This window comes from Diabrotica virgifera, chromosome 4 (assembly GCF_917563875.1).
Source record: "Diabrotica virgifera virgifera chromosome 4, PGI_DIABVI_V3a".
NCBI classification, from domain to species: Eukaryota; Metazoa; Arthropoda; class Insecta; order Coleoptera; family Chrysomelidae; genus Diabrotica; species Diabrotica virgifera.
Window position 1 is genome coordinate 52,939,638 of NC_065446.1, and position 22,630 is coordinate 52,962,267.

General features: G+C 33.1%; 1 protein-coding gene across 1 annotated transcript; it reads right to left on the reverse strand.

Annotated features, from left to right (window-relative positions):
* Window positions 1–9,033: 9,033 nt before the first annotated feature.
* LOC114325418 (uncharacterized) lies at window positions 9,034–17,199 on the reverse strand. The gene is made up of 2 exons (XM_028273487.2): window positions 17,092–17,199; window positions 9,034–13,460 (listed from the first exon to the last, which is right to left on the reverse strand). The coding sequence occupies exons 1-2, from the start codon at window positions 17,156–17,158 to the stop codon at window positions 13,027–13,029; spliced, it is 501 nt and encodes a 166-aa protein (XP_028129288.1). The 5' UTR covers window positions 17,159–17,199; the 3' UTR covers window positions 9,034–13,026.
* Between the last annotated feature and the right edge of the window lie 5,431 nt (window positions 17,200–22,630).

Below are 22,630 nucleotides of genomic sequence, written 5' to 3' on the forward strand. Positions count from 1 at the left end.
CCAGCATGCCAATCGTAGAATATTTCTCTTCAGGTTTTTTTTCCACATTCGTTTTTTCCGTTTTCTTGCTAGGTCGTCATCGTTATTCCATCCAGTATCCGAGGCTACTGTTCCAGTTCTTTGAGCATTGTTTTTTTACGAAGGGTAGGTTGCTAGCCTTGCTCTTCAACCCTCCTCCTCTTCCCGGGCTTGAAACCGGCAGTGATGGTAACTTCTGAGCTACTCGATTCACCCAGCATTACCACCACAGGCGGAGTTTTTTAATGCTTTTGTAGGTAAATGTAAAATGCTTCTTTTTCGTTTGGCTGGGTTGTATAATTCATATAGGGCATTTGGTTTTCGTCCTGTCTTTTCTTCTCCGTCCATTTGTGCTTTAATCTTCTTGATTTTTTTGCTCTGATTTGTGTTTGGAACTTTTTATTTTACGTGTACATCTTGCTCGCTTTCGCTGTAACATGGAGCCATCAGCATGTAATTCCATAAACCGAAATTCAGCCGCCTGTTACCAGAGACTCGAATGCCTTCATGGATCAACATCACATCAACCATTTACTTTGGCCATCGCGATTGCCTGATCTGTCTCTAATAGGTCTGGATCCCGCGTATGAAAAAAAAGTTGATTAATAGCAAGCTGAAAATTTGTTAATAGCTTAAGGGTGTCTAGTCGGATAAACTTTGATATATCGGAACACTGGAACAGGGGCAGTTTTAATTGTGGAACAGGTTAAAAATTTGGAACGGACACACCACGAAAACGGCACATTTATTTTGTCCGACAGAACAGACTTAAACTCTCCGAACAGAGATTAAACTCTCATGCAAAAATCAGACTGCTATTTATCACCTGTCATAATTCCTGTCATTTGACATATTCTACATGTTCCACTCATTAAAACGCCCATTTGGTGATAAATAGCAGTCTGATTTTTGCATGAGAGTTTTAATATCTGTTCGAAGAGTTTAAGTCTGTTCTGTCGGACAAAATACATGTGCCGTTTTCGTGGTCTGACCGTTCCAAATTTTTAACCTGTTCCTCAATTAAAACTTCCCCTGTTCCAGTGTTCCCATATATCAAAGTTTGTCCGACTAGACACCCTTAAGCTATTAACAAATTTTCAGCTTGCTATTAATCAACTTTTTGAAGTTATACTTCTTTACCGGCGATAGAGGGTGATTTTTTTATATGTTAAAACCTATCAGCCCGGCGCATGCGCATTATAACTTTGTTCTGATTGGATGTTCAAATGACATGTCAAAAATTATCCGATATGGTAGCTGTGGTTTGGAGGTAAAGGTAAAGGTAATCAAATGTATAACATATTAGTTTTATTGTTGTGAGGACAGAAACAAAAAACTTTATAATATTGTAGTGACTTTTAAATAGTTTTTAAAAGCAACAGGTACGTAATAATTGTTATGTATCATGGGTATAAACCTACCTATTTGATCTGCCAAAATACATAGTATGTAATACTTTTATTTATATAATTTGATTACCATCAAAATTTCTATCAATATTCACCTAATATATTGTTTTTTTACTCTATGTTTTGTTGTATTTTTTCAATTCTAAATCATTTCAATTCAAAATTAAAATAATTTGATCAATTTTCAAAATATCAAAATATCACAAGTTTAATCCGTTTAGTTAGTCGATCTTCGTAAATAATGACACTTAGTGTCCGTGGCTAAGCGGAGAAGGCGAATGAATTCCAATACCAACCGCTCTTATCAGCGCTGGTTCGAGTCCCAATAGAAACTTTCTTTTTTGTTTTTTTAACACATTTTATGATTGTAAGTATATTTATTATATAATTGTATTTTCAGAAAATACGTATTTAGTTAAAAAAATTTTCGATAATTAATGTTCAGACATCATTTGTGGCTTGTTTAATGTGTTTGTGTGTGTTTTATTCTTTTATTATTTTAATTTTTGGCACTGTTCTAATAAAAATGTTTGAGAAGTAGTAAGTATAAATTAGTTTAATATTTAAACAAAATATAAATAAAAAGTATATTAATTTCGTTTAAATCATATAATAGAAGTATAACTTCTTACGTGCGTACAAAGTACACACACTTTCTTTTTTTTTCATACGCGGGATCCAGACCTATAACTGAACATGTCTGGGATATGACAGGACGCAAGCTCTTGAATTTGCAACACACTGCACGTATTTTAGCAACTTTTCTCACAACGTTGCATTAACCTCGAATGAGATACCTAATAGGATATCGACCACCTCATCTGAACGATGCCCAGGTGAGTCAGTAAGTGTATAAGAAATCGTGGATTCTCAATACATAATTGAACCAAATTCTGCAGGAAGTTAACGAATCACGGTGAAAATTTAATCATTTTACTAGCAAAGAACGATCAAAACTCCACAGAACAAAAAAGCAGAATGCCCCGGAGGAATACCAAATGAATTGATAAAAAACGGATCTGAAAAGCTTTTTTTTTTCTCTGATTCTGGCCTTTAGCCACGTAATTGTATAACTTATTACTAAGTCAGGGGAGTAATGTGTAGTGTGTGTGTTGAGTAAGTGTCTTGTTACTTTGCAAAGTCGACGTCATTGTCTTTGCAAAGAGACGCTAATTGTTTCCGAACGTCTGCGGTCCCTCCGGTGAGTACGGATCCCACAAGGACAGAAACTATTTTCCATTCATTAATTTATAATAAATGAAAAATTTCTGCCCCTGGTAGGAATCTGAAAAGCTATTCCGCATGATACACAAAATGTTTGAGAGAGCACTGAATGGAGGAGACTTACCGGTAGAATGGACTGAAGCATATATGACATCAATATAAAAGAAAGGCAATAGAAAAAACTGCGAAAACTATCGAGGAATCAGCATAATATCATATATAGGCAGACTGTATGGAAAGGAACCCGGTATTGTGGAATAAGAACATCAGCATAAAAACAAAAAGAAGAATATAATATATAGTACCATGACAATAATTATACTAACTTATGAGTGTCAAAATTAAACAATAAATAAGAAAACCAAAAATAAAATAAGAGCGACATAGATGTAATTCTCAAGGATAAGCTGCAGAGTAATAATAAGAGCTAGAATAACATAGAAATTAAGAAAATAACTGGAATGAACTCAGATATAATAGAATACATCGAACAGAAGAGATTAACCTGGTATGGACATGTCAGAAGAGCAGACCAAAATCGTTGGATAAATAGAATATCAGAGTGGAGCCCAAAGGAAGAATAAAGAGAGGCAGACCCCGAAGATCTTTCAGAGATGAAATGAACGAAGCAATGAAAAGAAGAAATCTGCAGGAAGGGGGCTGGCAAAACAGAAAGAACTGGGGAGAACGATTGAGTGAAGGAATAGACTGTGGAAATACCTACAATATTACAAATATAATACATAATACACAACTGTGGAAATCCTTATAGTATATAATATATAGGGTGACAATTTGAAAAGTTGCCACCCCCTATAATTTGGTCCCTATAGAAAATCTAAAAATATACAAAAACACGTCAAATCTATTTGTAAGGGGGGTATTTTGTAGACCAGTTTTCAACTAAATTACATTAACCCTCTAGCGAGGGCGGACACAACCCCCACAATCTTTAATGTAAAGAGCGGGTGAGTGATACCTCATTTTAAAGACCGCCCGACTACCTTTTCAGAAATACAACATACATTATATTTCTTTTCAGTACTTTTGGAAAAATCTAGCGAAACCGTACAGATTTTAAGTATTGAGTTCAGAACTCCAAACCTTTTTTGGGAGTGTTGAACTCCAAATTGAATTTTTTGGGGTATTGGAGTATTTAGAGTATTTTTGGAGAAATCAAGTAAAACCGTAAATATATTAAGTATCGAGTTCAGAACTCCAAAATTTTTTTAGAGTATTGAGTCCAAGATTTTTTTAAAAGTCCTAAAAAGAAACATAAGGTATGTGGTATTTTTGAAAAGGTAATTAAATGACCTTTAAAATGAGGCATCACTCAACCCCCCTTACTATTAAAGATTTTGGGTGTTGTGTCCGCCCCCGCTAGAGGGTTGATGTAATTTAGTTGAAAACTGTTGTACAAAATGTCCCCCTCACAAGTAAATTTGACGTGTTTTTGCATATTTTTATGTTTTCTATAGGGACCAAATTATAGGGGGTGGCAACTTTTCAAATTGACACACTGTATACTATTTGTAAGGGACACTGAATACATGTATGTATACCAAATATTATTAAAATTGGATAAAGATATAGGTGTTTACCAGTTTTTTTCACTTGCTATATTTCGTGTAAAAATTTCTTGAACTATTATTTGGCTCCCTTTGCTATAAACTTTTTTCCAAGACCTCATCTAATTTCAGATAGTGTCTTGTACAACTCGGTAAATCCATACTTTCTCATACATTTTTCTCTCTTACAAAGTTTTTAGGGTCTAGAAAGAGCTTTTCTTGAATATAGGGTCATTTTCCGATTTCAGGTGATTCAAATAAAACGTCTTCCCTTCTAAAGGGCATTCCAACTTCGAAATTTATCATACGACTCGTACGTGTCCTTCTACCTACCTACTATAACCTTTTTCTTGCGAGCATTACAATAAAAACGTTCTTGAGACCCTTAAGGGACATCATAATGTTTCAAGACAGTCTCATAAGTGCAATACATTTTGTTATTGGTGTGTAAATCAAGATTTTCCAGATTATGGAGAATGTAGCCAGTCGATGGGCTAGTAGCCAATGACAGGACGGACGGTATTTTCAGTTGATAATCATAAAAGTTAGTTTGTTCAGGTGATTTGTGGCAAAGAATATCCCGATATTCTAGTTTGTGGTCACTGAAAATTGAATTTGAATTACAAACACGAATTTTATGAAATATACAGAATTAGTCGTAAAAAACTTAACATTGAAGTGAAAACTTATAATTGGTAGATGTATATTTAATTAAAAATTAAATAAAAAGATCCAAATTAACTTCAATGGCTGCTTTTATTCAGAACGAACGTTTTCGGCCTATCAGATCATCTTCAGTGAAATTTGAAGGACTTGTTTATATAACCTCATCACCAAGCAGTGGGTGGGTTGAAATTGAATATTACATACTTAAAAATATTAAAACACACACATTAAATTACCAGTAGGTAGATCAGTCACCGACCGTAGTTACGGTATACGGCAAAATAAACAGTACTGGCATCCGTATGCCTCAAATTTGTATCTGTCAGGCGCCCAAACGCACTGTGTGGTTTCGTACGTGGCGTCGTTATAACGTATGTAAATGTCGTGATAATGTTAGGTGCTTCAGAATGGTTCTCAGTTTTGCAGGAAAGATTATTTTATGGTGGAGTACTGTTTTCGGTCATATGGAAAAGTCACGAAAACGGTCCAAGCTTAAAATCAACAATGGTTTCAGCAGGACGGGACAACCTGTCAAACTACCAGGGAGTCTCTTCGAATACTGCGCGATCATTTTGGGAGTTGTCATTCACCAGAACTAACGACACCAGATGAGTACATAATATGGAGAATGCTGAGGAAGTCAGACAGATCCACCGTCTACCATTTCGGAATTACCGACTATTAGAATTAAAGATTTTTCCTTCCAAAGGCAGTGGTTGATCTAGAAATTTGCCTTGGGAGGGTAAATTTTCCTTAGGAGGGAACTTCCAATGAAAAACCGACTAAAAGACATAAAAAGATAATCTCAGATTACATAAAAGACATACATAATAACTTATAGGCATTAAGGGGTTACATAGGTCTTGCGGGTAAAAAAGTGACTTTTTAAAAAAATTATATCTCTAAAACTAAAAATTATATTTATTTATAATTGGAACATGTAAATGTATAGTACTTGCTCTATTCAACTCTGTTCGATGTATGCTGTTGAGTATGGATAGCTGGCTTAAATTCATAGGTTTAGAAAAAATAATGCATGCATACATGTGCGAAGATCCAGCGGACGAACTTTATTTATTTTCTGCATTTTATTGAAGAAATATAGATTTTTGAATACATACACGACATACAGTAACTTTCATTTTTTTTGTTTCAGGTATGTTCCGTTTTAACATAAGTAATCCTAAGCGGTAAGTGGTAAATAGCAAAGCTTTGATCTATATCTACATATTTGTAGATTTTTGACCCCCCTCCCCCCATGTAACGCACCGTAACGATTTTCTGTACCCCCCTCCCCCTACATAAACGTTACGTAACACCCAAGTGACCAGTTGTTGCGAAAAGTACTAGAAACTTGGTAAAATAACTTTCTTCTTCTTCTTCATGTGCCGTGCTCGATTATCGAACGTTGGCTATCAAATTGGCTATAGTAATTTTGTTAACGGCAGCTCGGAAAAGGGATGCAGAGGATCTGTTATACCATTCTCTCAGGTTTTTAAGCCATGACGTTCTTCTTCGACCTGGCCCTCTTCTTCCGTCTACTTTGCCTTGTATTATTAAATGGATTATATTATATCTCTCTGGGTGTCGCATAACATGGCCAAAATATTCAAGTTTTCGATTTTTAACTGTTCTGACGACTTCTGTGACTTCAAAATAACTTTGTTATTGTGTTAATCGCATTTGGGGCAATAAACTAACAATAAATAATAAACTGACAATAGCAATCTTTTATTACTAATTTTACATTTTACATTTTCCCTACTTGGCCCCATCCTTACATAAATTTTTGGCTTCATCCTTTATTGTTCTTCTCATGCATTCTTATTCTTCTATTTTACCTTTTTTTTTAATAAAATCTTAAAACAAAATAACATATTATTTATTATTTCAACATTTTATTTAAAATAAAATCGTATTCTGAAGAAAAATTAACATTAAAGTCAGAGGTAGCTAGAAACACAGTAGTAGGTATGTAAAAAACAATTCAATAATAATTACAGTTACTGCTCCTCTGTCCATATGTTTGTTAGCCACACATACTCTTTCATCACATACATCCGGAGAGCAGACGAAGTGGGTTCTGGAAGTCTGGAATTAATAAGCCACTTGCATTAACTTCGTCTTTTTCGAGCCGACCGGCATCTTAGATGATGTATCATTGCAGCCCAGCGCACAATGCACAGAAGCTTATTTGCCCTTTTGGCAGCAAGTCGCTGTGGTCGTATTCACCTACTTTCACAACGTTCTTGTGTAGTCTTGCCATGCACGTAATGACTGTGCATAAGCACATTGTTGTGAGATGTGAAATAGATCCCAAAGTTGTACATATTCTTTTCTTTAGCTTGCTTTGTACTGATGGACAAAAGAAATCGTAAGGCATCTGCTTAAACTCTTCTAGTGGAGGCGAGAGATCAGTGGATAACCACACAAGAAGTAGTGAAAACTTGCATGATCCTTTGTCCAATTGGCTAAGTACTATGAGCCTGCTTAGGGTTTGAAAGATTGGGCAGGGTGGCGGCAGAAAACTCGGAAAACAGGTTTTAATGCACTCCTCCAGCAGGATTCGTCCGCGCATTTAATTACTTGCAAGAAATATTGGGATCTACGGACATGAGTGCTGTACCGTACCAGATTAGGTTCTGCTGCACCTTCCAGGCTATCTTCAGGCTTGGGCGTCCAGGTTATACTTTTTAAAGTGTTGAATGGCAAAGTTCTTGACTTTTCGATAACATGGGTTTTCCTATGGCCCCACTGGTATCACGGTGGTAGATTATGTCATCATAAAGAGTTTGAATGTAGAAAGTTTGAATCAGAGAGGTGTTTCAGAAAAAGGTAACACCGTCTCTAGCATAGGTAAAAAACTGAAAAATAATAATTGGGTTTGTTTAGTAAAAATTTTTGCATAACGAATAATATACGATGCTGCCAGTAGTTTGGGCAAAATCGTAAAAAATGTGTAAAACTTTTTGTTCTTCGACCCCATGTATCGTGAAAACGCATGCCGTTACAAAAATTTTTTACTAAGCAAACCCCAATTATTTTTCAGTTTTTCACCTATCCTAGAGATGGTATTACCTTTTTCTGAAACACCCTGTATATATAGGAAGGCACTTATGGAATAAAATTATTTCTGTCCTTGTTTTAAACAAATTTAAAAAACGCTGAGACCCGTAGATTTTTATATATAAAATAAAAATGTGTGTACCATTCGTATTTTTATATATAAATGTGCGCTTTTTAAACATAAATTTAAATGTACAGGGTGATTCATGCAAGCTTACCATAGTCCATATAAGCTTTATTTTTAATGGAACACCCTGTATATTTTTATATGGTTAGAATCTGCTTAACAACCTGATTTCATGGTCTACTATTATGAATAATACAGGGTGATCATTTAAAATTATAATGCATGGAAACTACTTATAGAATAAAATTGTTTGTCATTATTTTAGAAAATTATAAAAACGAAAGGATACGTCAACTTTTAAATTCAACTATGGACTGTTTAAATATAAATCCCAATATATATAGCCCATTATCTTTAATTTTAATTTAACACCCTGTATATTTTTGTGTTTAGAAGCTAGTTAACAACCTTATCTCAAAAATATATTATGTAGGGTGTATTATATGAATAATACAAGCTGAAATTTTGAAATTAGTTCCTGCCAGTTCCATTTTCAATAAAAAATCTATAATAGTTTTCGATATATTGAAAAAAATAGATTTTCATTTTGATAACTTCAAACGGCTATAACTTTTTTTGTGTGCACATTTGTACTAAGGTAAGTTAGGTTCTTCTTCTTCTTCTTCAATTGCAAATCCACTAATGGATGTTAGCGATCACATTTTCCATTAACTCTCTGTTTCTTGCAACGTGTATCAGATATTGTATGTCGTTAATCCCTGTCCATTGCCTTATGTTTCGGAGTCAGGACATTTTCTTGCTTCCTATTCCTATCTTGCCTTCAATTTTACCGTGGATTATAAGTTGAAGGAACTGGTATTTTTCGTTTCGCATGATTAGTTAGGTTCAATCGAACTATTTTTGGTCCCAGAATATGTGATTTCATTTATGACCTGTATTTTTGTTACACCCTGTATATATGTATATTTTCAATACTAGAATAAAACAAATACTATTTTGTTATCGCGCTTTTATTATTACAAATATACAACAGCAAAAGAAATTTTGATGGTCAATTTCATTCCTACAAATTTCGCTTAAAATAAATAATATTAAAAAACTAATCAGTGAATCAAATATGCATACCATAAAATATAAATATTAGTTCTTAACTAATCTGACAATTGTACTCGTTTAAAGCCTTTTCTAACATTTGATACACAAGCTTAATTACAAAATAAAAATATACGTGCAGACTGGGATAGTAAAAATAATGCGCAGTTAGGTCCAGCCCCCACGACGCAACTGCTTTCAAATAACGGTTGAAAACTAGTTGAAAACCAGTTGCGAGTGCAATCGGTTTCAGACCGTAGTTTTAAAACACTTCCGTCGTGGGCGCAGGACTTTAGTTGTGCATATCTAGGGTTGTAGCCAAATGCAAACAAGATGATTTTTTAAGTATTCAGAAGGTACCGTGTTCAGAAGTATTTAGAAACTTACTAAGTTTTCCTCAAAGTTGTATTGTCTTAAACTCCTTGAATCAACAACACTTTTCCTAATTTTACAAAAATTAAATAAACCAAATTTTTACCAATTTGTCTTATCCTACATCAGTAATACAGGATCTTGTGAAACAGAAATACGTAGGAGAATAGGCATGGCCAAAAACGCTATGAGTCGATTATCGAAAATCTGGAAAGATCACTTCTTGTCGAAGAACACCAAAATAAGATTAGTACGAGCCTTAATTTTTCCCATATTTAATTACAGATTCGAAATATGAACAATGAAATCGGACGACAGAAAAAGGATTGACGCCTTTGAAATGTGCTGCTGGAGAAGAATAATTCGGATCTCATGGACGGAACACAGAACAAACCACTCAATCCTCCAAGAGCTTAATATTCAGACTCGACTTTCCTCTATTTGCCTCTCCATCGTCTTAAAATTTTTCGGCCATATTGCAAGAAGAAGTGATAATAATCTTGAGAGACTTATAATTTCGGGAAACGTTGAAGGGCGCAGAAGTAGAGGTCGCTCACCTACTCGATGGACGGATCAAGTACAGAAAGCCAGTGGAAAAACATTCTCTGAATCCATGAGGGAAGCTCAGGACAGAAGCCGATGGAAAGAGATAGTTGCTCGTATTATAGGGAATCACGACACTCAGCAATGAGGAAACGACTGATGAGGAGGAGTCTTAAAATATTATTTGAATTTTTGTTATCTATACTCTTTGCTCCAAATATCAATGGACTAAAAATATAAACGGCTTATAGTAAAACCTTGTAGGGTTTAAAAAACAATTTTGCACAGACTAAAATCAAGGATTTCAATTGTTGAATGAAACCAAAATGGGATTTTACATTTCCTTTATCAACGAATTTAACCTAAATTTGATTGAAAAAAACACAAAGATCGTAAAATTGGAAACTAGTCTTGTGATTCTTAATCAATAGACTCCGTACATCAGCTATGGTGAAGCAGATGATCATAATATGTAGACTTTTGAATGAGTATTTTGTTACCTTTAGTAGTGTCAAAACACAGAAACTCTTATGAGGAAAAGCAACTGAACAATATGAATATATATGAAAGGAAATATATCAATGGAAGACAGCCATTGAAACAAGCGAATTGTTGAATGGCGAGTAAGAGCAAATAAAAGAAGTAGAGACAGACCTGAAATCAGATGAACTGATGACATCAAGCGATTGATTGGCCCCGAACGGATGCAAAAGAAACGAACAGAAATTAATGGACAGCTGTTATTGATGATGATGAACATGATGAAACCTAAACATGATATAGTAAGTTGATTTGGTATGTGCATTTAAGAATCGTTTAAATGGTCTAAACTTCTTGCATCCACATCCGGAGTGAGACTGAACAATGTCTTGGATATAAGTACAAAGATCATGAAAATAATATAAAGAACAAAAGTATGTATATATAGCATAACTATTCATATTTTATTGATCGCTTGTAGATAAATAAATATTGTAAAATCTAGCTTACGAGGTGGGTTGCTAAACACTTTTTCCGATACCACACGCCTGGTTAGAAGTCATTGAGAAGATAGAATAGACATAGAAATAATACTGGATACCAGACAAAACTATTTCTTCAAATAGGGGTAATTGTCAATAGTGCAGAACTTTGATGTTGTTAACAAAATATGAAAAACTGAGATGGTCGTCAACATCAACAGTGAATAAGGTAATAGCAGATTTAACAAAACACAACATAAACTCGTCTCGAATAAAATAAAACAGCAACTTTTGCAAACTTTGTGAAGACTCACATGCTTTGAAACAGATTAAGTTTTGTTTTTCGAGTCCCATCAAGGAAACGGTCGTGTTGTGTTTATTAATATCGCTTTACTAGCCTGATTAAAAAAAGAATTCGTACAAAGAAATTGTCGAATTGTTTGACACCAACTGGATAGAAATTGAAAGAAAATTAAAAACATAATTTCATAACGTCAGCGTAAAAAAAAGAACCATAAAAAAATGAAGAACACTGGCACAGGACATAATTTAACACCCAAGTGGTTTGGTTAAAATGCAATGAGTTGGAAATATACCCTTTTCCAAAGGAATTCAGTATCGACCAAACACATCTAAAAAGAGAAAGTCTTCTTCTCTAAAGGTGTTGGTTGGTTATTGAAGAGAAAACTGTAATTTGACTTCCTCGTGACGGTCAATGGAAAAGGGCCGAAAACAAAAACAAAATTCGAACACAATGTAGTCCGCTTAACGAAAACAAGTAGTGTTTTCGTTTTGTTTTAGTTTTGTTTTTGTTTTTTGAGTTGTAGAGAACACAAACAAAACATACACTCAACTGTCCGTCTAGTAGTCTAGTAGAACCGTAAAAAGGTAGCATAAAACAGTAACATTTTAAGTGGCGTTTAGACGGAGCGATAAATGCGAGCAATTTATTGTGACGATAAATTGCTATGGTTTATTGATTTTTTTAAAGCTGTTTAGACGCTGCAATATATTGTCGCGATTGAATATAAACTGAAACAACTCGATCGTTACAATAAATTGATGCAATCCGATACCAACTCCAATCCAACTCCAATTCCGATAAATCGCTGCGATGTACCGTTTACACACAACGATAGATTGAAATAACTCGATCGATATCGATAAATTGCTCCGATTTATCGCGGTGTCTAAACGCTGCCTTTTAGATGTGCGTTTAAACGATCTTAATGTCCGACTGGTATTATTTGAAAATAATGACGTGATTTCGAAGTCAGTTAAGTATGGTATAATGCCCCAATAATTTTGAAAAATAACGCCCTAGGGTATTAAATTTAACTACTTAAATACTGCCAAGTTGGCAAATACCAACCTAAGTAAAACTATGGTTACCACAATTACGTTACGACTATTGCTAAGTAAATGTACTTATTTGAAAACTAATTAATTAAAAATTCATTTAAATTTTTGGCATGTAAATAATAATTTAGTCGGACATTAAACGTTGAAGGCACCACGGGTATGATAGATAATAACGCTTTCGGTCAACATATATTCCTCGTGCCAAAGGTCCTCGGTATATACACCATTGACCTCAAGCGTTATTATCCTTATAATACCTTTGGTACCTTAATAACTATTAGAACTTTTAATAAAATATTAAGAACATTATTTATTTCTTTTTAAAAACGGATACTATTATATCTTGTTTTTAAGCTTATGTCTTGTAATATATACGTATTGGTCTACGTTTAAAAAAAATTGTTAGTTATAGAGTTTAACTGAGTTTAAACTACTTTTTGGAAATAGGAACAAATATATGATAAATATGAGTACTAGAGAAGACAAAAACATTTATAATTATTATAATCATTTGAATTTAATACGAAATATGTAATAATTATTCTTCTTAGAAAAGAGTTAAAATCTTCATGATTGCAGTTGATTAATTTTTAAATAATTTTCATTTTAAGCGAAATATTTCGTAGAAAAATGTAATATTTTAATCAGATCAGGTTTTACCCTTTAAAACCAATTGTTGGTCGGCACGTGTCCCCGTTACAGTCCTCAACAGCTGCCAAGCTGACATTCTCAATATTTTCCAATATACAGTTTTGATCTTCAAGTTCATTCTCGATGCACTCTGTATTCCCACATATGTCAATAAGAAGGTTGACGATGTTGGTAAGATTAGTAGTTTGGACGTCGAGTATAACGCCAATGTTAACTTCTTTTTTGATGAGTACAGAAAGGCGTTCTTCTAACTTGCATAGTGTTTGTGTTTGGTTGGCAACTTCGACACTGACATTTTTGACAATGGTTACTTCTATGGAATTCAGTGTGACATTAGCATTGTTCAAATTGGTGTTTTGTTCTTTTATTTTGGCAAGGATATTGTCCAAGGATTGTTTGCAAGCACATGTTGTTGTTGTGTTGGTGGCTTCCAAGAATGCTGTAAGAAATTGAAAGATGTGTAAGCAAAGCAAATAATACTTGATATATATAATTTGTATAACAATGAAGAGATATTAGAAATAAAATTAAACGATTTAGCTTCAAGAATATAAATATGGATGGTTTTCTATTGTGTTTCTAACTAGTGCATCCTTTAATATTCTCGAACATATTTTTTGATGTCTTTTTAGTGATAATCATATTTATGTTAATATATAACGACAATCAAGATAAATACAGAGTGTGTTTTATGTATGGAAACCCTCAATTATGTCGAAAACGGCTTCCACGATTTTTATAGATATTGGTGGGTAGGGGTTGTCTAATGCAGCCGATATTATAGTGATAAATGCATTGTTGTCAGAACTTCTGATTTTCTGGAAATCTAATGAACTTTCTTATTTCAAATGGAACACCTTGTATATTTTTTGCGTTTTTAAGTCCTTAAGAAATACTGATTATTTTGCATGTTATATTTCCTATACCTAAATGCCATAATTTCGGAGTTATTGCTACATTTATTTAAAAAATAAATTAAACAGATTATAAAAATAATTTTTTTCGGCCCGGGTAAACATTATTTTACGTTCTTTGAAACATTGGGAACAAAAAAGGTCGTTTGTAATTTTTCTTTAAAGATAATCGTTTTCGAGTTGTAAACAATTTAAAACTGAAAAAATCGAATAATGACGATTTTCAAGGTTCAAAAATACAAGTAAAAAATATAATTTTTGAAATTACAACAAGAGGTCGTAAAAAAGGGTTTCTTGGTGAAACGGTCGTAAAAAAAGAGGTTCTTGGTGAAACATCTGAAATAAAGGTAAATGGAGTTCCCATTAACAACAAGATATGTGGATGACACTCTCATCGTAGCCGAAAATATTCAATATGATCAGAGACTGATGACCAGAATAGTAGAGTATGGAAAATAATACGGTCTAACAATGAACATCAAGAAGACAAAATTTATGAAAATATCGAAAACTCAAAAGAAATATCGAGAATGTTTTAATGCACCAAAACCAGTGTAGAAGAATGGGCAAACATGCATATCTTGGAAGTCATGAACTCCACAAATTATTACTTCCAGGAAATTAACATCAGAACAGAAAACGTTAGAGCAAATTTCAACAATTGTTAGGTTGGTGTTAGAGCTAAGAGTTAGGTTGGTGATGTGCTACGTCATCACGACTTTGTTTTATGGAACGGAAGCTTGTACTTTGAATGCGACATCAATGAAAAATCTGGAATCATTCGAGTTGTGGGTGTATGTAGCCCAGTAAATGGCCGCTTTGGAGTGTAATTTTCAGGGTCAACTACGAATTGCATGAAAATTTGGATTTAGGTTCTACTTACCCTACTCTTCAAAGTTGAACTTATGCCGATGGTTGCTTTTACTTGGGGGTGACAGTCACCCCTTCTCGGGGTGAAAAACGCGCGTTTAAAATAAGGCCGGAAATGGATAGACTGACCAATTTTAATTAACTTTGTTTCTATAGAGGTTTTATGTAAGTCAATACTTTCCAAGTTATTTGCGATTGAAAATGTTTATTTTCGACAAAAAAGCCACGTTTACAGGCGGTTTTTCGCAAAATATTTTATCAAAACATATCGAAATATTCTTAGCAAAAATGTAGCGTATAAAAAACGAAAAAAAAAAATGGTATATTAATGAACTCTAGAAACCGTAAAAAAACAAGGCTGTGGCTCATGAGAAATACGTTCTTATTATTCAAATTCCAAATCTAATATTTCAACGTGAAATAACCAAAAAATTAAGCAATTTTCGCCAAAAACTTACTGACATTTTTTGTTAGTGTTTAAAAAAATCTTTATTTTATTTTTTATAAAAGTTTCTAGCATCAAAACTAAACGAGTTATGCTCAAAATAAAGTTGTTTTTTGCCCCTTTTTTGGCAAAAGAAAAATCATGAAAATATCCCTCTATTTTAATATCCCTCTAATAAAATTAATCGTTACGGTTTTAAGATTTATGTATGTATGTGCATTGTTTATACGATATGTAAGTTTGACCGGTGCTTATTTTTGAAAAAAAAATGTTTTAAAGTAAAAAAAATCTAAAAATTTTGGACAAATGGTTTTTTGTTTTTAAAAAAAAACTTTAAAAGTATTAGTGATATGAAAAATCTCAGAGAAAAAAAATGTAGGTTTTGCTTTTATAAATATGCTAGTTTATTTTGTTTTTCTGTAAGACAAACATTGTTTAAGATGTGGCTGTTCAAAGTTTGCTTACAAAGTACTTCATTTTTTGTTTATTTCACATTGAAATATTTGATTTGGAATTTGACGAATAAAATCGTATTTTTATGAGCTACAACTTTGCTTTTACTGGATCTATAGACTTCATGAAAACACAACTTTTTTAGTCTTTTTTTCTATGCTACATTTTTGCTAAAAATATATTTTTTTAATAAAATAATTAGTTTTTGAGTTATTTGCGAAAAACCGCCTTAAAAGTGTTTTTTTTTTGGCGAAATATAAAAATTTTTCGTCCCAAATAACTCGAAAAATATTGACTCACTAAAAAACTCTGTAGAACAAAAGTTGCTTAGAAAAACGCGCGTTTTTTCACTCCCGAGAAGGGGTGACTGTCACCTCCTAAGTAAAAGCAATCAACGGCACAAGTTCAACTTTGAAGTGGAGGGTAAATAGTACCTAAAGCCAAATTTTCATGCAATTCGGAGTTGCCCCTGAAAATTACACGGTATCGCCGTATTTCCCGTTCATTTACTGGGCTAATGGTAGAATTCTGAAAATATTGTGGACAGAACACTTCACAAATAAAGAGGTTTTGAGACGGATAGAAAGAAATGGAAATCTTAAATATAATGGAAACAAGAAAATTGGAGTATTACTTGAAGAATAAGATAATAACGACTCCATCTGGAGTATTTGAAGTGATTTTATTAATTGAATAATTACTTGATGCCTGAAATTCTCACAAGATTATGGAAGAAATGATTCTCTATCTATCTTAGAGTCTTAATCTATCAATCTTTGGACATAGTCCGACCCCGGCCCTTCTCTTTTCCACTGGTTTCTATCCAGCGCTGTGGTCATTCATCTGGATCCGGCATGATTTTTGAGGTCGTCACTCCATCTCATCTGAGGCTCTTCCTTCCTCTTCCTCTCTTGTGCTCCTATAGTCGCCAGAAGATCGTCTACTTGTTCCATGTTTCATCTGCTTGTCGGATGGTGTGACCTGCAAATTTCCATTTGAGTTTTGCCACCTCTTCCTTAACGTCTTTCACTTTGGTTACACCTCTGATCCAGACGTTTCTGTTGCGATCTTTAAGTTTGATATTCAGCATCTGTCTTTCCTTCGATCTTTGTGCTTTTGCCACTTTATAAATAAAAGCTAAAGTGGCTAAAGGAAGAAATGATTAGAATTCACAATAATTGTATGGCAACTCCTGCTAGATTTGTTCTCATACGTACTTCATATTTACTATGAACCTTATTTTGAATTTTATTTGTTTATGATCTATTATTTTATATAAATTATGAAAATCAAAGACTTTCAAGTTGTATAAGATGATGATAATGTCTTCTTTAATCAAAGTTAAAAAATAAGAGATCTAAAGTTAAACAAAGCGTACAGTAACTTACATGCGAGATTCACTGCTGTGGCAGATGCGTAGGCAACAATGCAAACAAAGAATACCAAGTACTTCATTTTTGCTGTTCTTGATTACTGAAGTATGGCTCGACGACTGTGGCATATATTTACTTTCCTTAGTATTTATACAAAATCTTTATTTGAATACGGGATTATTTTGTTATTTTTACCAGCTATGCATTTGATGTTTACGCTTATATGTTTTTGTACGGGTTATGTTTTGGTGGTTATTTTTAAATTATGTATAAAATAAATAACAAGTAGGAAGAACATCTTAAATTAACAGAGATATTAAAACAATAAGGATTACGTGTAAAAAAATTTTCGCCGAAAATCTTGAAGATATTGTAGACAAAGAATTAACCGACATCGAATATGATGGACTGGAAAATTTAGCAGGATATAATAATATTTTTCATAAACTGGAATAGCCAGAGGCACCTATTTCGGCACAGTCAAAATAATATTCTTTGGTGTCTCATTTAAATTAGGGAGTTGTATCAAAACCCTCTCCAGAATTGATGCTGCAAATGGAAGAACATGAAAAAATATTTCAGACTGTCAATTTTGATAACCTGATTTAAAAATTTCTAAAAACATTAATCGGTATAAGTTATTCAGCTCCTTATCCGATTAAAACCCAAACCTGATTTTTTCCTACACAAATATATTTTCGTATAAGAAAATTAAACAATGATCTATGTAATGCTACCCTTACAAGGAAATATTATAAAATTAAAAAAATAGAAATATTATAGCGAATTAAATTATTTCTAAATAGTAAATCTATGTTATAATTAAAATACCTTTCCCCCCAAATCTTTAATGAATTGTAATAAAAAAGTGCTTTAGTGTTTTCTTATTATTAAGTAAAATGTATAGATAAATATTATATTCATCTTTAGATTTGAGTAGCCCTTAAGAGGTATGATCATTATATATAATTAATGAAAAAGAGATCTTGATGTGATAAAATATAATAATTGATGGGCTTCTACTCACTACAATCTCAACTGTGGGGCTACAACTCATTACAATTTAATTGCCAACTTTATTTCAATCTAATTACAGGTATTATACTGTATAATATAAAATAATAGAAATGTATCTTGCCTAATAATAAAAAATCATGTTTGATTTACATTTGTCATTTGTCATTTGATTTACATTGATTTACATTTAGTGCAGTCACTGAAGGTGGATTTGAGCTATTACCTCCGATTTCGTTGAACCTCCATCGATTTTTATGAAAATTGATGAGTAGAGGATACCCCAGGGAACAAAGGTGACATAGTGCCAATTTAATCTTTTTACATTTTAGGGGTGAAATACACCCCTGTTTTAAAATTATTTTTTATTTTTCTGAAAGTGGCAGTCACCGAAGGTTTTCACCTCCGATTTCGTTGAACCTCCATTGATTCTCATGAAAATTGGTGAGGTGAGCAGTTAGAGGATACCTCAAGAAACAAAACTGATATGGTATCACCTTGCGCTTTTTGCATTTTAAGAATGAAATCCAGCCCTGTTCTAAAATTATTTTTTATATTTCTAAAAGTGAAGTCAGCGAAGGTTTATGTCCATGAACCTAGCAGAGCAAGGTTAGCAGAATGGAATCAGACCAAGTGCATAATTAGGTGCTAATTAGGTGCTAATTAAGTACCCCAATCGCGAATTTAGTGCTCCTTTTTTTTTAAATTATGACGTGTTCTGCCAGGTACATATGAACTCAGCAGAGCACAACCATAAAAAACATCAAATCGAAAAGTGACCAAGCTTATAATTAAGTACTAATTAGGTGCTAATTTAGTACCCCAATCTCGAATTTAGTGCTCCTTTTTTTTAAATTATGACGTGTTCTGCCAGGTACATATGAACTCAGCAGAGCACAACCATAAAAAACATCAAATCGAAAAGTGACCAAGCTTATAATTAAGTACTAATTAGGTGCTAATTTAGTACCCTAAATTAGCACGTAAATTTAAGATAGGTATGTTTGGACTTTTTTGATTTTTTGAGGTAGTACTCTAATGACTTCATATGTACCCGGCAGAACATGGCTTAAAGGAAAGAAAAAATGGAGCATTTAATTCGCGATTGGGGTACTAAATTAGCACCTAATTAGTACTTAATTATAAGCTTGGTCATTTTTCGATTTGACGTTTATTAAAGTTGTACTCTACTGAGTACATATGTACCTGGCAGAACGCGTCATAATTTTTAAAAAAAAGAAGCACTAAATTCGCGATTGGGGTACTAAATTAGCACCTAATTAGTGCTAAATTATAAGCTTGGTGACTTTTCGATTTGATGTTTTTTATGGTTGTGCTCTGCTGAGTTGATATGTACCTGGCAGAACATGTCATAACTTAAAAAATAAAGGAGCACTAAATTCGCGATTGGGGTACTACATAAGCACCTAATTAGTACTCAAATGTGAGATAGGCCAGCAACTCTATTGATGATGTTTTCAACGGCTTGACTTTGTACTGACCTCGCATGAACTTGAATGCAGTACGCGTCAAAATTTGGAAAAAAAACTGAGCATGAAATTCGTTATTAGGGCACTTAATTAGCACCTAATTAGCACCTAAATTTAAGATAGGTATGTTTGGATTTTTTTGATTTTTTAAGGTAGTACTCTAATGACTTCATATGTACCTGGCAGAACATGTCATAACTTAAAAAATAAAGGAGCACTAAATTCGCGATTGGGGTACTAAATTAGCACCTAATTAGTACTTAATTATAAGCTTGGTCACTTTTCGATTTGATGTTTTTTATGGTCGTGTTCTGCTGAGTTCATATGTACCTGGCAGAACACGTCATAATTAAAAAAAAGGAGCACTAAATTCGCGATTGGGGTACTTAATTAGCATCTAATTAGCACCTAATTATGCACTTGGTCTGATTCCATTCTGCTAACCTTGCTCTGCTAGGTTCATGGACATCGAAGGTTTTCACCTCCGGTTTCGTTGAAGCTCCATTGATTCTCATGAAAATTATTGACTAGTTAGAGGATACCTCAAGAAATAAAAGTCGGGTAAGAATCACCAATAACTCACAAATAAAAACAGTTAGGTATGCATATATCACAATATAATAGCATTTCATTACAATGCTAATATACAGGGTGCTCCATTTGAGATAACTCAAAAAATACTCATTTAGTTTCGACCAACCCTGTATACTAAAATGAAACATTTAACTATATTAATAATTTTTAACAATGGTAGACTAGCTATATTAAAAATCATTTGACCATAAATAGATTTTTTTATATCTAAAAATTTTTTTTTGAAAAAGCTTACTATTTTTGAGTTATTTATGAAAGACCGCTTGAAAACATGCATTTTTTTCACAAAAAATCAAAATTTTTGTTATTTAATCACGCATCAACAACTATTGATTTATATAACAAACTTTATATAACAAATTTTACTTAGAATTGATCTCTCTATCGATTTCTGGAGATATTTTTAATAAAATAATTTCCACCCCGAGAAGGGCTGGCATCTTCCTCCAGGGAAAAAGCGCAAGTTGACACCATGCCACCTTTGTGAGGTATGAGGGGGGGTGGGGGCAACAGTGCATATCCGACGTCGTATGATGTTCACGAATATTAAAAAATACCCTGTTTTAGAATTAAAAAGAATTAGTTTATACATATTACCTTTATCGCATACTTTTCATTTCGTTTTGATAATACTGCCAGCAGTTTTGTACAGAATCACAAACAATAAAACATTGATCTATGTCTTTAAACAAACGCTTCTATACAGAACAACGTCTGGAAGTAATAAATATTAAACTATTCATTTATTTACTGAATACTCTGTGTGAAACAATTCTACAAGAATGAATAGAAATAAAATATTCTATTCTATTTAGTTAGTAAATACATTGTATTTATACTTAATAAAAGAAATGGCATTGAAATCAAAACAAGATAAGTATTTATATGAAGATTTATATGATGCAGTTAAGAAAGCATAGGAACTCCGATAAAAGTGTTGTCTCTTGTTCCAATAAAGCTAATTAGTTGTACAGTGAATTGAGAGAAAAAAGTAATAGGATCTTAATGAGCTACATAGTAATACTGATTTGGATACGTTCGTAAATAAACTTTGAGAGCTAGCTTTAAAAAATCCAGAAATAATATGGAATATAAAAAAACACTAAAAACGGGGGGGGGTCATAAGTTGCAATTGCGACGTCGGTATGAGGGGGTGGGGGTCAACTGTAAACGACGCTTTACGACGGAAGGTGGGAGGATATTAAAACTCCAAATTTTTTACGACGTAGTTTATGGATGTTCCCAAAATAGTGTCGCGCCCGGTTGAATAGCATTTAAAAAACAAAGAGTTTTTCGATATTGTATTGCAAAAATCTCTTCGGGATTTCATCAATCGATGTTCATAGAATATCTACATCCCTTGGTATGATTGAAATTTTCTGTTTTTCACATAGTTTTTGAGGGTTAAAAATGGCCGATTTTGCAATTTTTAAATTTTCCATTGCTTATATGTCAAAAACTATCAACTTTAGTGAAAAGTCACCAGAGACCTTTTCTGTTTGAAATGATCCAATAATCCTAACAAAACTTTGTTCGATGCAAAAAAAGTAATTTTAGGAACAAAACAAAAAAATAACGTCTAAAAAGTTTTTAACCCTCTTTTGGACCTGGCAACAATATAAATTTGTTAAAAGGATTCCTTTTTAAGTAAGATTGTGAATCCGAATCAGAATATTTTTCCTAGAGGATGAGCAGTGGTTTTCTGCACTCATTCTATATCATTTTAAAGAAAACTGTGATTTTTAGACATAATAACCCTAAAAAAAACTTTGTTCGATAATAATTTTAGGAACAAAACAAAAAAATAACGTTTAAAAAGTTTTTAACCCACTTTTGGACCTGGCAACATGTAAATTTGCTAAAAGGGTTCCTTTTTGAGTAATATTGTGCAAAAAATCCGAATCAGAATATTTTTCCTAAATTTAGTCGAGGAAATGAAGCATTTTAGCTCGCAATTTTGTCGTCCAGCATGGATTTACTTGAAATTTTCACAGAAGGTAGGGAATAGTCCAAGGATAATTTTCTATATCATGCTGCTGTACGCTAAAACCTTGAGGGTAGTTGCCACCCCATCTCGGGGTTGGGAATTTTTTATTACATTTTATCCATGTAAATCGATGTAAAAAGTAATTTTAAGAAAAAAATGTTTTTTACATTTTCTTCGTAAAACTAATATTTTTCGAGTTATTCGTGGTTGAAAGTAACAGTTTTTCTACGGAAAAATCGATTCTTTTAGAGCAGTGGTGCTCAGACTTATACTGCGTGGGATCTACCACATAAACTTCAAGCTTCCAACGATCGACTGATAGTAAAAAAACAATTTTGAAAATGAAACACTTTATTGCACATTTCTATTTGATAAAAAATTGTAACTACAGGGAGTCGTAATTAAAATCATGTTTTTCATCTTAATTTTATTTGGATGTTGATGCATGGCACTGCGTATCATCCACAAG